Raw genomic sequence first — 12500 nt, 5'->3', positions numbered from 1 at the left:
GTTTTTTGCTAGAAATAAAAGTTTTTAATGTTTCAGCTGGTTGGCTTGGTTCATGACTTATGAGGATTTAACAAAGACTTTTAAATAAATCCTTATGGGGAAAATGAATGGGAAAAATACTTTCAGAACCAGTGCTGCTAAAAATGTTGGCAGGCACTATTGCACTATAGTTTACAGTTTATATAGTTTATGGCAAAAATGTAACCCTTTGAGAGCACTTTGTCTTTAAGAGGGCATGTCAAAGAGATGCCATGTGCAAGCAATGTGCATTTTTTCTTGTTTTTAACAATGTTGTATAGATTTATGATATCAGCCGTGCTTCAGCCATGTGAAAATAGTTATCAGTATATCATATTGTGCAGAATTTCAGTATCTGTGCATGAAACCTATGTAAATTTTATACATGAGGCCCGTGATCTGTGCTGTCAGAGATTTTACACAACAGTGTACTAAGAATGTGGTGGTTCCACATTAAATCCGTTTGACTGACATTTACACCAATTCATCACTTCCGAATCACACTGCTTTGCTTTCTGTCACTGTACCATGAATTAGCAAAACGCTAGAACATCATAACAACCTGGAGTCTCTACATGTTCAGTAACATCACCTCCTCAAGCATGTAGCCAAAAACCTAGTAAAGCTAAGCCTGACCTAATATTTGATCATAATTTCTTTTTTTGTTTTGTTTTTAAGCTGTGACAAACAAAACAATCAAACCCTCATTCGTGTTTACACCAGGTATGAACCAACACATCTCACCAGGAGAGACAAACCTGCTCACTCGCTTTCACGGCCTTTCCCTTTAATAACTTTTCCACACCATTCCTCCCTAAAGACCTGCGTCAAGGGACACGGTCTAAGCAGTGGCATTTCTCACGTTAAAATGTCTTCTAATACTATTTGTGGGTCAGGAGATGCGTACGAGAGGTTTGGCACAAAAACAGAAGACGAGAGCGCACTTTTGGTTTCCATAATGTGGTCTTGCTTCTTCGACCTCCGCGGCTTTTCTTCTGCATGTCCGAATAGCTTCCGTCTGTTTTTAGTTATTTATTTTTTTGTCTGATTCGCTTGTTGCATGTGTGACTTTGTGCTACACTCTTGTACGGTCGTTCTGACTCTATGATTTTGTTGTTGTTGTTTCATTTGAAACTCATGTCTGTCTTTTTTGATTCATTTGAATCGTGTTTTTTATGTAATTGTAATTCACAGTTTTGGTATTTTGATAGGAGCTTGTGTAATATTCAAACAGCTGTTTTCAAGTAAGTAAATATACTGGTGGGAGGCTGTTTTATTATTTGTTTATTGACTTATTTCAACGTGGACTACTTTTTTACTGCACATGAACTACAATCAGTAATGACTGACATGTTGGAGGCTGCCATTACTCAGTAAAAGTTTCTGCGTCCCCCTCCTTCTCCCTCTCCATGCAAATACACGCGCACACACAGCCAGAGTTTGATGAAAAGGCCTATTGAATGACTTTTTAGCAGATGTGACTTTAGCGCTTTGGCCAGCCTCGTTGAAGTCCCTCTGATTTCCTCTCCATTCTGTCCTGGGCTGAAGCTCATGCTTGTCTTTCTTCCATGCGTCCTCCTTTGCTCCTAGCCATCTGAATACTAATGCATAAGTCCCTCTGGCATGGCGATGCATGGTCTGTTCCCTGTCCTCCCCTTTCCCCCCATCCATCGGCAGTGTGTGTATGTCTGTCTCTTTGTCCCCCTGTATCCAGGCCTGTAACCTGCTGTATGTTGTGTTTGCTAACAAATCTCTTGAGGACTTGTGTGTTGATGCCTTCTAGGAGATGTGAGAGTGAGAAGTCAGGTAGGCTTTGAACCTGAACGAAGAGGCTCGCACCCGTACCTGGGCGTCGATTTCCGCACTTTGCACTGTAAGTACCCAAATTAGCACTCGCACACATTCCTAGCTCTGTGCAACAGGGAAGCTTTGTTCCGGAGGTATTTTATCATGGGTATTGAATATGTTTAAAGCTTTGAACCAAATCGACCAACTCTGATATGAATTCTTAGAGTATTTGATTCAACTTTTGAAAATCAAAAATTAGACAATTTCGGGATGAGCTAGGGAATTAATCAGTTTGGCTCATTTTAATGTATTTTCTTTTTTGAAAACATCACTACTGTCTTTTATGCTGTAAATGTGTGGTCACAGTAGCGAAATTTAGACAAAAGTCACTTTCAAACCTGTCAAAGTGGCAAATTCACTTAAACACGAGTGAAATCTGCACAAGGACATTTTCTGCAGTTACTCAAAACTCCCAATCCCGCTGATTCCTATTGAAATTAAATGGATTTTACCCACAAAATATAAAGGGGTTAATGATCCAAAAATTACAATTGTCATAATTTACTCAGTACCACAAAAATATCACCAACCAAAATGTTTCAAACCTGTTTAAGTTTCTTTCTTCTCTTGAACACAGTATAAGATATTTTGAAGAATGTTGGTAGCCAAACATTTGACGGTAGCCATTGACTTCCATAGTAGTAGTATTTTTTTCATTACAGTGGCTACCGTCAACTAAACTAGTTTGCGAGAACTTTAAGATGAATAAAAACATTGTAGGTAGTTATGTTTTAAAAGGTTTATTTTTTAAATTTTTTTTACATGTACTAAAAATTAATTTCGTCCGAGAATTTAAATGGGATTTTTGCTTCTGGAGGACTGGGAGTGTCACTTAAATAAGTAATAAGAGTTCAATTATAAATGTAGTAATTTAGAAATAAATATGAAATTCTTTAATTCATGTTTAATTTATTTAACTACATATTAAACATGAATTAAATGTTTTTTTTTATTTGTCAGTTTGAATGTAATGTCTATTTAAATTTTTATTATTTAAAAAAAAATCATCATAAAGTTGTTGTTTTTTAAGTGGCGCTTCTCATTCACCCTTATGTTTGTTATCCCGTTAATATATTCTAACCTAATTATATTAAAGACGTTTTCCCCAATTTTCATAGTCTCTCTGTCTGTGTTGATCTACCAATGTGGGCGAGCTGAATTCAGGAGAACGTACATTTAGCACATGAAAAGATTTATTGCTCTTTTGTTGTGGTGAAATGAAACTCTGTTTTAAAGACTCTCTCCGGACTGGTTTTGTCTTTTGTGCTTCAGTCAGGCATGACCTCGTAGGCTGCCTGAGCACCACAATTGCAACGATAGCAACCGAAGTTTTAAACAGCAGTGGCTCCAGTCAGTGGGGCTGGGGGTGGATTTGGACGAGAACGAAAGCCAAAGACACGAAAAGCTTCAAATTTGAAAGCAATTTCAGCTTAATTGTTGAGGATGTTAATTTTAAATGGCATTTTGCATCATGGAATTTCCATGTCCTCTTTCTCATGTGTGTGTTTGTGCTCAGCCCGTGCTGAGTCAGCAGGGTCGATTCCAGCTCGGAGGATCCGGAGGCTCTTTAGTTTCCAGCGACACCTGCTTTCGTCCCGTCTGCTGCGAGGAGCGCCACACCTCAACCCCCTCCACATCCTGGACGAGGACTACTGCGGTCAGGCCAAGGTATGGCACCACAAACACACATTGTGGTAAAACCTTGGTGACTTTAGTTTGTATTGACTATTCAACATTTGCGGTATGAATACATACATAACATATGCAGTTATTGATTTTTCATCTGTTCTCACTGTCATTTTCTCACAGTGTATGCTTGAAAAGGTTGGAAGCTGGAATTTTGATATATTCCTCTTTGACAGACTTACAAATGGTAAATATTATAATTCTGACGAACCTTCTTATTTCTGCGTGTGAATGTGTGAGATTTGTTGTACTTTACCTTCACTTTATTAAGCCACATTGTATATGTACACTTCTCATTCAGTTGTGGTCAACTCTGCCACCTGCTGGTTGCATCATGGCTGTGCAAAATTGAGGATGAAGCTTTGCCTAGCCAAATTCATCCTTCCTCTTATATTCTTTGTTGTTTTGAAGGAAACAGTCTTGTCTTCTTGACATTTAATTTGCTGAACCAGTATGGCCTCATCGAGCTCTTCCAGTTAGACATGGTTAAACTGCGTCGATTTCTAGGTAAGTGTTTTTCATGTTTATTGCTGAAACTAACAATGAATTTTTCTTTTATTAATAGTATTTTAAAAGCATAGTTTAATTTGATTAAATACATTTGATTAAAACAATGCAAAAATGCAAAATGTATGAAATATAAATGTATGAATGTATATGAACTTAATTTGAACATTATTTCACATTCACACTATTATAATTAATTTATAGTTACTGTTTTACAAAAACAAATGTCATGTAACGTTTCAGTGAAATTTAATTCATTTCAAACCTCAAATATTTAACAACAAAAGAACATATTCAAAATATGTTAGTATTTTTTTTATTTATTAGTCCAGATTTACTGACATTATTATAATATACTAAATATTATTATTATTATTATTATCTGTTGGCTTGCTTTTAGGATGTATTTAGCTTTTATGCAAAAATTTAACATTCTTATTTACAAGAATTTGTAACATTTACAAGAAGTATAAATTTCACCATGAACATATTAATAAATTGTAAAAGTTGCTTGGAAAGCCATCTGAACTACCTTAAACAGCAAGCATTAAAATGACTCGATGCCCTCCTGAAACTATTAACTATGAGTTGCAACATCTGATCAACTCATCTGATTTATTTTTATTATTATTCAAATATATTTATTCTAATTCTAAAGTGTATTTTTCAATTCTGTAAACATGACAGATGGCGGTTCTGCATGCCACAGTGCACTGATCCAACTAACTGAGAATGAAATTAGGTGTTGATTGTCATCATATATTTAAATGATTATCTGCAGCCCTAATATACTGACTGTACTAATCTTGCTGAATTACTTTAAATGTTGTACACTTGGTTTCAGTTCTGGTTCAAGAAGACTACCACAATCAGAACCCTTACCATAATGCAGTCCATGCTGCTGATGTCACCCAGGCCATGCACTGTTACCTGAGAGAACCCAAGGTGATTGTCCCTTTATTAAATGTACCGTAATTGACTTTTAATGATTACGTGTAGACTTACAGTCGTCTCTTTGTGTGTGTGTATCGACAGCTCGCCCAGTCCCTCACATCATTCGACATCCTCTTAGGGTTGCTGGCTGCGGCCACACACGATCTGGACCACCCTGGAGTCAACCAGCCTTTCCTCATCAAAACCAACCATTACCTTGCAGCTTTGTACCGGGTTAGAGTGCAATCCAATGGGATTTAAGCACATCATTAGCTCCACAATCCTCTTTATGTTCTGAGTAAATTACTGTATTCGTAAACACGTCAAAGTCAATCGGCACTGGTGTATGTGTGTCGCTCTGTAGAATACCTCAGTTCTGGAGAACCATCACTGGAGGTCTGCAGTGGGACTGCTCAGAGAGACCGAACTCTTTTCCCATCTTCCTGTGGAAGACAGGTCAGTCTCTTCACTTCTTTTTAGCCTAAAGTTCTTTGTTAATATGTTACGGCTTATTATTCTACAAGCAAGTAATTTTTTAAAATTATTATTTGTTTATTTTAATTTCTTATTTAATTATCATTTTTTTTACTTTATTATTGTTATTATTATATTCTTTATTGACTCACTTTTAGGATGGACTTTTTTGCCAAATGGAAATACTTATTTATACATAATTTATAAGAATTATACATTTTATAATCGTTTTATTACAATTATTAATTCTTATCTATAACAATTATTGTTTTTCGACTCCATTTTGCAAAATTGAAATACTTATTTGCATGAATTTATTACACTTACAAGAATGATAAATGTTCTAATCAATTTATAAAAAGTAAAATAAAGGGGGAAGTTGTGGCCTAATGGTTAGAGAGTCGGACTCGTAAGCCAAAGGTTGCAGGTTCGAGTCTCGTACCGGCAGGGATTGTAGGTGGGGGGAGTGAATGTACAGCACTCTCTCCCACCTTCAATACCACGACTGAGGTGCCCTTGAGCAAGGCAACAAACCCCCAACTGCCCCCCGGGCGCCGCAGCAAAAAATGGCTGCCCACTGCTCCGGGTGTGTGTTCACTGCTGTGTGTGTGCACTTTGGATGGGATAAATGCAGAGCACTAATTCCTAGTATGGGTCGCCACATGTCACTTCAGGTTTTTTTTTTATAAAGGTACTTTTTTTCCTGCTGTCTCTTTAAGACTTCTCTATGTAAATGACCTCTGTTATGATAGACTGACTTTAATTGGTGTCTCTAACAGTCTGAGTATAGAGAGGCAGCTGGGGTCGCTTATTCTGGCCACAGATATCAGCCGACAGAATGAGTACCTGTCCCGATTCAGGACACATCTGGATGAGAACGACTTGTGTTTAGGACACGCTTCTCATCGACATTTCGTTCTGCAGGTGGGAATGTGCAATTCAGTATTAATTTCACTAAAAACAAACATTATGCAGTTTACATAAAGTTTTATATACAGATTATATGCCAGCTTTGACTTAAAATAAAATACAAATAAAATAATACATTTGATGTTTGCTTTAAAAAGAAGAGGGAAAATAATTTAAAAATTATAGATAACAAATTAGTGAAATTTATTAAAATATATAATTTTATTTTGTTTTGGTCACTATAATGCTGACTTTAATGTACTTGAAATTTGCGATGTCCCGTTTTTAAGTGGAAGGGCTGCATACCATATTTTTGAATAAAGACAGACACTTTTGGGCTCTTAAAACCAAATTGACGTGTGTTCCAGATGGCTCTGAAGTGTGCAGATATCTGTAACCCGTGTAGACCGTGGGAACTCAGCAAACAGTGGAGTGAGAAGGTCACAGAAGAGTTCTTCCACCAAGGTAGCCGGTTCTCACGATGACCATGCTCTCTCCGTGTGCTCTTCGTTCACTGTGTTCAGAAGCTAATCTTTGTGCTCTGTTGTCGTCTTTTTCAGGTGACATTGAAAAGAAGCATAAACTTGAAATCAGTCCACTGTGTGATAGTGAAGCCAACACCATAGCCAGTGTTCAAATCGGTAAGAACCAGAACATTCTCATTTATGAGCTCACCCTGAATATGGGAGGAAAAGAATAATAGTAAAAATAATATTACGTATTGTATGTATATTGATTTAAGGCAAGACACTACAGTTTTTTTCAGACACTGGTAAGTCTTCAGATTTTGAGGTATTTTGGTTCAATAATCTTATCTTCTTTCAGACTAGCAGAAAGAAAATATCCAAAATACAGATTTAAGTGTTTGATATATTTGCCAGTTTTATTCTTATTTATGTTCTGAAGGTTTTTACAGAAGGGTTTGTTCATATATCGATTGATTGATTGATTTCATTCCTAAAAACATGGTGAATTTTCTGGCTGTTGACAGTATTTTTTATTTATAGAGGAAAAAAAAGAGGTCCAAAATTTGGAATTCAATATTAAATTCAGTAAATAAATTAAATTCCTTTTCTGGAAAAATATTCAACTTTAATGTGTCAACAAAAGGTATTCAATGAGTGCATATCGGCTTTAAGATATCGGCCAAATTTTCTTATCAGGCCGATACCGATAACAGAAAAAATGAGCCGATATGGGCCGATACCGATATGGTGGCCGATATATCGTGCATCCCTACTATATATATATATATATATATATATACATATACAGTGTTTGTCTTTTTTGTTGTTTATATGTGCATGTATAAAATATAATAATGTAATAATTATAATTAAAGTACATTTTATTTTTGATTTACCTCTTAAATTCAATAAAATCCCTTCTGTAAAACCTTTAACTCTAATATGTCAACAAAATGAACTTTGAACCTGTCTTCAGATTTCTGTTCTGGAAATGCATGCAAATGAGTGCATATTTAATTAGCTAAAACAAAATTTCAGTCACTTGTAATACTGGACTGTAATTGTACTGTGATTAATAACTGATTAAATGTAGTGTCTTGCCTTTTTTATTCAATTTTAATAAAAATATATAATGTATAATATCAAATATATAAATAGTATATATAATACAGTGATATAATATTACTACAACATAAATATCATATTTAAATAGTGTCTTTTTATATCTATACTTTTTGTATTTGTTTTTTTTATATAATATAATGTAATATGTAATAATGATATTATAATTATCATTAAAATGAATTATTATTAGAAGGTCTGGCTGATGTAATGTCTCTTTCTCTGCCACCAGGTTTCATGACTTACGTGGTGGAGCCTCTGTTTGCCGAGTGGGCGCGCTTTTCAGACACGCGGCTCTCTCAGACCATGCTCGGCCATTTGGGCCTGAACAAGGCCAGCTGGAGTGCCCTGGAGCCCGAGGCATCGGGGAGCTCCGAGGAGGGGGAATCCGAACCGGGCCGAGCCACAGAAGAGCCCAGTTCCAGAGCCTTATCTCAGGGAAGCCAAGAGTCATGACACCCCAGCGCTTGCAAAACACCTCTACTGCCCTCAGCCAAACATCTTACGTCACGCCACCCATCTCCAACCAACCACTGATGATTTGTTTTCTTCTTTTTCATTCGTTTGTCGATTTAATTTATTTAATTTTAAGCGCTCATTTACCCTTCAACATAGAGCAATACATAGATACCTCATTTGGCTACTGCTGCAATTTTGGTTTCTTTTAATTATTGTGATATATTTATTTAACCTTATTTGTTTTGGGGTTTTTTTCTATTGGGCGTTACTAATTCAACTCCGATGCTTTGATTAAAGACTGTAAGGGAATGTGGGGTAGGAAGGAACCCCCTCCTATGGCTTTAAAGTGCCATTTTGAAACATTGAAATGCTCTGAAAGTCATTCGAAACACCTTGAGTATTTAAAGGAGAGGTTTTTACAACCACACCAAGAGACAATGTGTGTGAAACCGAATGCGTGCGAGCGTGTGTGTGTGCCAGTGGTTCTGCAAAACAATCTTCCTCGTGTACAAAAATACAAATGTGAAGAGCCCAGTCCTTTTGCTGCCTCTGAAGACTGTTTACACGTTTCTAACTGAATCATGTTAGTTCTGTGATTATTGCCTTTTAAGCACAGATGTGAAGAACCACTTGTACATTTTATTTTTCGAAACCTACTGCTGATGATCAACAAAATCTGTTGGACTGCAACCCTGTCGACGAGACGCATCAGATGCCATACAAATGCCATTTGTGCTCCATTGCATCTTTCTCTCCCCTGTATTTCAGACAATGTGTTGAAGGAACGTCGCTTCGTGACAGGTGGCAGAGATGAACCCTTTTGACCATGGAAGGAGGATTAATGTCACGGGACATGTAGCTGAACGGACTCTCCATGGATTTTGCTCAGGGTCTCACAGACCTGCTTATTTAGGAGAAACAAGGAAGTAAAGGTGCCTTTTGTAGGTAGCCACCACACCTCTCTTTCTCTCTCCTCTGTATTTTGTAAAGAAAGACAAGTCCTTCTCAGAATGTCTCGAAGCCACTCTCGTCTCTTCGGAAGACTGCTACACAATGCCTTAAAACTATGCACAAAGCTAAGTGACCAAACCAGCTTTCGTTTTCATTTTAAACTCATCGCATTGTCTATTTAGTGCACTGTCTGACCCTTTGCTTTTTTGTCGTGGAGAAACCTTTTTTTAATATATGGAGGAGAATTGGTTTAATGATTTGATTTTTAACATTGAACATTCCATTATTGTGTATTGTTTTGGATTCTGTACAGAATGGGCAGTTGTTTTTGTTTTTTTGTGCTTCTCTTGATATTTGGAAAGAGAAGAGGTGCTTTATTTTAGGTGATTTGTATTTTTGTTGTAAGTGCTGTAAGACTGTTGATTTAAGAAAAAAAAACTGTTTACAGTTTGTTGTAACAGCCATTTTGGGGAGACGACCTATGTGTTAAGCCATTTTGTAAAGGCTTTGCCGTATAACCTTTTGATACATACTTGTTGCAGTTGCATTTTTGATGAATAAAACTTCACAAAATGTTTCTACCGGATGGCATGAGCTCATGCTGTTCTATTTGTCCAAATGTAACAAGTAGAAACCTCATTACAGAAATGAAAAGACACAGATCGACAGTTTCAGGTTTATTCAAGAAATTAAAGTCCATTCAAAACGGTTCTGTAGTGTGAAATTAAATCAACCTATTTAAATAAATTATCAAAATCCATAAAACCAGAAATATCTCCCCGCTAGGAGATTCCCTTCAATTCTGAGGTATACCTCCTATGTGCTGGCCATTAAATCCAGTTAGAAATCTTTGCAATGAGAAATCCTGTACTGTAATATAATGCAAATGCACTGACTGTTGGTGCACAGCAGACATTTTAGGTATATGTGCAAAAATGCAAACCTTTTAAAGGTACAAACACTGTCAAAAATTCTGCTAATAGACTGAAATCGGGACTGGACTAGAGATAACAAGCTTGACGTCATAGACAAACAAAACTACATCATTCAAGTGATTTATTAAACTGGTTAAATAACTAAATGACTTCCAGAACAATATCATGGAAATGTTCCAAAATAATAAATTAGATTGGATTTTAAATGAGCTCTCATTAAATTAGTGAGCAAATACTACTGACAGCACCATCTAAGCCCTATTTATGATGATCACAAAAGTGTGGATCATAATTGCTAACGGTCACATGACAGAAAAACCTGTAGTTACTAAATTTAGTAGCAACTATTAATTGTACCTTTGAAGCAGACACAACTTCTGTGCAAACAGGTGTTAAAAATACACATAAAAGTACTGATAAAGAACAATCTGTACACTTTGGTGTTTTTGTTTAACGTTATCCCTTCAAATGAGAGGAATCTAACAAGGTCGAATACTTGCACTGTTGACATTCAACAGATCCAAATAAATCCACTTATAAAATCATACATAAAACCAAACAAAAAGAATTAATTTCTCAGGTAACTGGCATTGATGATGGAACTGGCTGTGGTACGAGATGTACTGATGGAGATGAACTTTTCAAAGTGCAAATTACATAGATATTCAATTGGGAAACCAGACTGACTGTATAGTGTTTGGCATTTGCATGCTCACCTAAAAGAACACTAACAGCATTTTGAGGGCTAACAAGAAAAGTTAGCCGGTTATTGAAAATGAAAAGTCATCAGGTTAACTACATTAACCTGCTCAGATGAGTAGCTCCATCCTAGCACAGTTTCCTCTTTCCAGTTGACTTTAACATATGTTGGCCAAACTGCAAAAGAAATGGCACAAAATGACTATGGCACTAAAACAAAATACGTGAGAGATCAGTTTTTCAAGAAATAGAATTTCTCTTACCAGTGGTGTTTCTATGTGGGTCTTATTCTCAGTGGCTGGCAAGTTAAAGTTGCCATCACATTCACTGTCACTTCTGTAGCGGTGAGCAAACTTGCGTTTCAGGGCCTCTGCGATTAATGTTGCAGCATCTGTGGGCTCAACAGGTTTTGGTTTCGTGTCCTCTTGATGACTGAACGAAAGGATAATTGAACCTTACTGGTAAGAGATTAGGATGAGGTTTGAATGTCATCAGATTAAGCATTATAACATTTACCTCTTAACGGAACGCAGCTTCACTTTCCCCATGTCTTTCAGTACGTCTAGCATGTTGGGAAGCTCTGGCTTTTTAGGTGCAGAGTCCAGTATTGTCTTCTGCTCTGCCTTTTTCCCACGCCGCTCTCGGATGAGGTCAATGGCAGAATAGCTTCTCTGCATGCCAGGGGCGGGACACGGAGGAGGTGGCGGAGGTGGAACTGGAGTCATTGGTGGAGCTTGGGGTACGGGGGGACCACCTGGCGCTGGAGCTGAAGCAAAAATTGCAACTTTAAATGGGTAAAAACGACCAATACCAAAGTATTTACTAGCAGAGTGCTATTTTATGTCTTTTGCAAGAACGCCAACACTTTGCAAGCAAACGTGTTGCACATGCCTAACGTTAACATTACTGTGGCATATATTTGGGGCATAAAGAACAACTAACCAGTGTTGTTGTTAAATAAAACTAATCAATCAACAAACATTGTAAATAAATATTTTTTTATATGTTTCCATGTACCAAAGTGTGTGGGATTCATTCATTTTTGCGGTTAAATATAAATACAAATATGCTGAGAAAATCTAAAAATATGAAAATCATCTAACAGCGTTTCTGCAGGTTTTGTGAAGGTAAATTTAAGACCTTTTTAAAACCAACTAAAGACAAAATTATGGAATAAATTGAAGGGGACACAAAGAAATTCATCAGAGTTTATGATTAAAAAAAGAACAAATATCTGCCTATAGGGTCAGAAAAAGTATTTTTTCAAAGAGAAAATGTATTAAGGGAAAATCATTATTTTTTTCTTACCCATTGATAGACACTTGTTCTTGTTTTGAGCATAAACCCACTTAATTTTGTTACATTTCTCAGAAAACAAGATTTTATATCTTCATTTTGCATCTCACGTAAATGTATCTTGATTCAAGGAAGTTGAGATTTTCTTATTGGAAAACAAAACAAAAACACTGAGTAAGAATACTTTTTTTTTTTT

The 12500-nt window shown here is 36.5% G+C and overlaps 2 protein-coding genes across 10 annotated transcripts in view; one reads left to right on the top strand and one right to left on the bottom strand.

Moving 5' to 3' along the window:
• Positions 1-12500, top strand: part of LOC107586714 (high affinity cAMP-specific 3',5'-cyclic phosphodiesterase 7A-like) — a 45041-nt gene that overhangs the window by 31816 nt on the left and 725 nt on the right. For 3 of the 9 annotated variants that reach the window (XM_016274187.1, XM_016274191.1, XM_016274190.1), the window contains exons 3-13: positions 1802-1891; positions 3383-3534; positions 3676-3739; positions 3964-4059; positions 4904-5004; positions 5095-5226; positions 5357-5448; positions 6246-6390; positions 6744-6840; positions 6936-7016; positions 8197-8858. In XM_016274187.1, coding sequence (XP_016129673.1) covers positions 1802-1891; positions 3383-3534; positions 3676-3739; positions 3964-4059; positions 4904-5004; positions 5095-5226; positions 5357-5448; positions 6246-6390; positions 6744-6840; positions 6936-7016; positions 8197-8420 — 1274 coding nt within the window. In that variant the 3' untranslated portion in view covers positions 8421-8858. Of the gene's footprint in view, positions 1-696; positions 742-1229; positions 1263-1801; positions 1892-3382; positions 3535-3675; positions 3740-3963; positions 4060-4903; positions 5005-5094; positions 5227-5356; positions 5449-6245; positions 6391-6743; positions 6841-6935; positions 7017-8196; positions 9744-12500 lie in introns of those variants that run through there. The other 6 variants (XM_016274182.1, XM_016274188.1, XM_016274186.1 and 3 more) reach the window with 6 other exon arrangements.
• On the bottom strand, positions 8995-12388 carry LOC107586716 (mitochondrial fission regulator 1-like). The gene is made up of 4 exons (XM_016274192.1): positions 12317-12388; positions 11525-11774; positions 11272-11440; positions 8995-11185 (listed from the first exon to the last, which is right to left on the bottom strand). The coding sequence occupies exons 1-4, from the start codon at positions 12318-12320 to the stop codon at positions 11138-11140; spliced, it is 471 nt and encodes a 156-aa protein (XP_016129678.1). The 5' UTR covers positions 12321-12388; the 3' UTR covers positions 8995-11137.

Source organism: Sinocyclocheilus grahami, unplaced genomic scaffold (genome assembly GCF_001515645.1).
Source record: "Sinocyclocheilus grahami isolate Dianchi unplaced genomic scaffold, SAMN03320097.WGS_v1.1 scaffold85.1, whole genome shotgun sequence".
Lineage (NCBI taxonomy): Eukaryota > Metazoa > Chordata > Actinopteri > Cypriniformes > Cyprinidae > Sinocyclocheilus > Sinocyclocheilus grahami.
The sequence above is the reverse complement of the archived record's forward strand: the minus strand, read 5'-3'. Positions and strand labels throughout refer to the sequence as shown.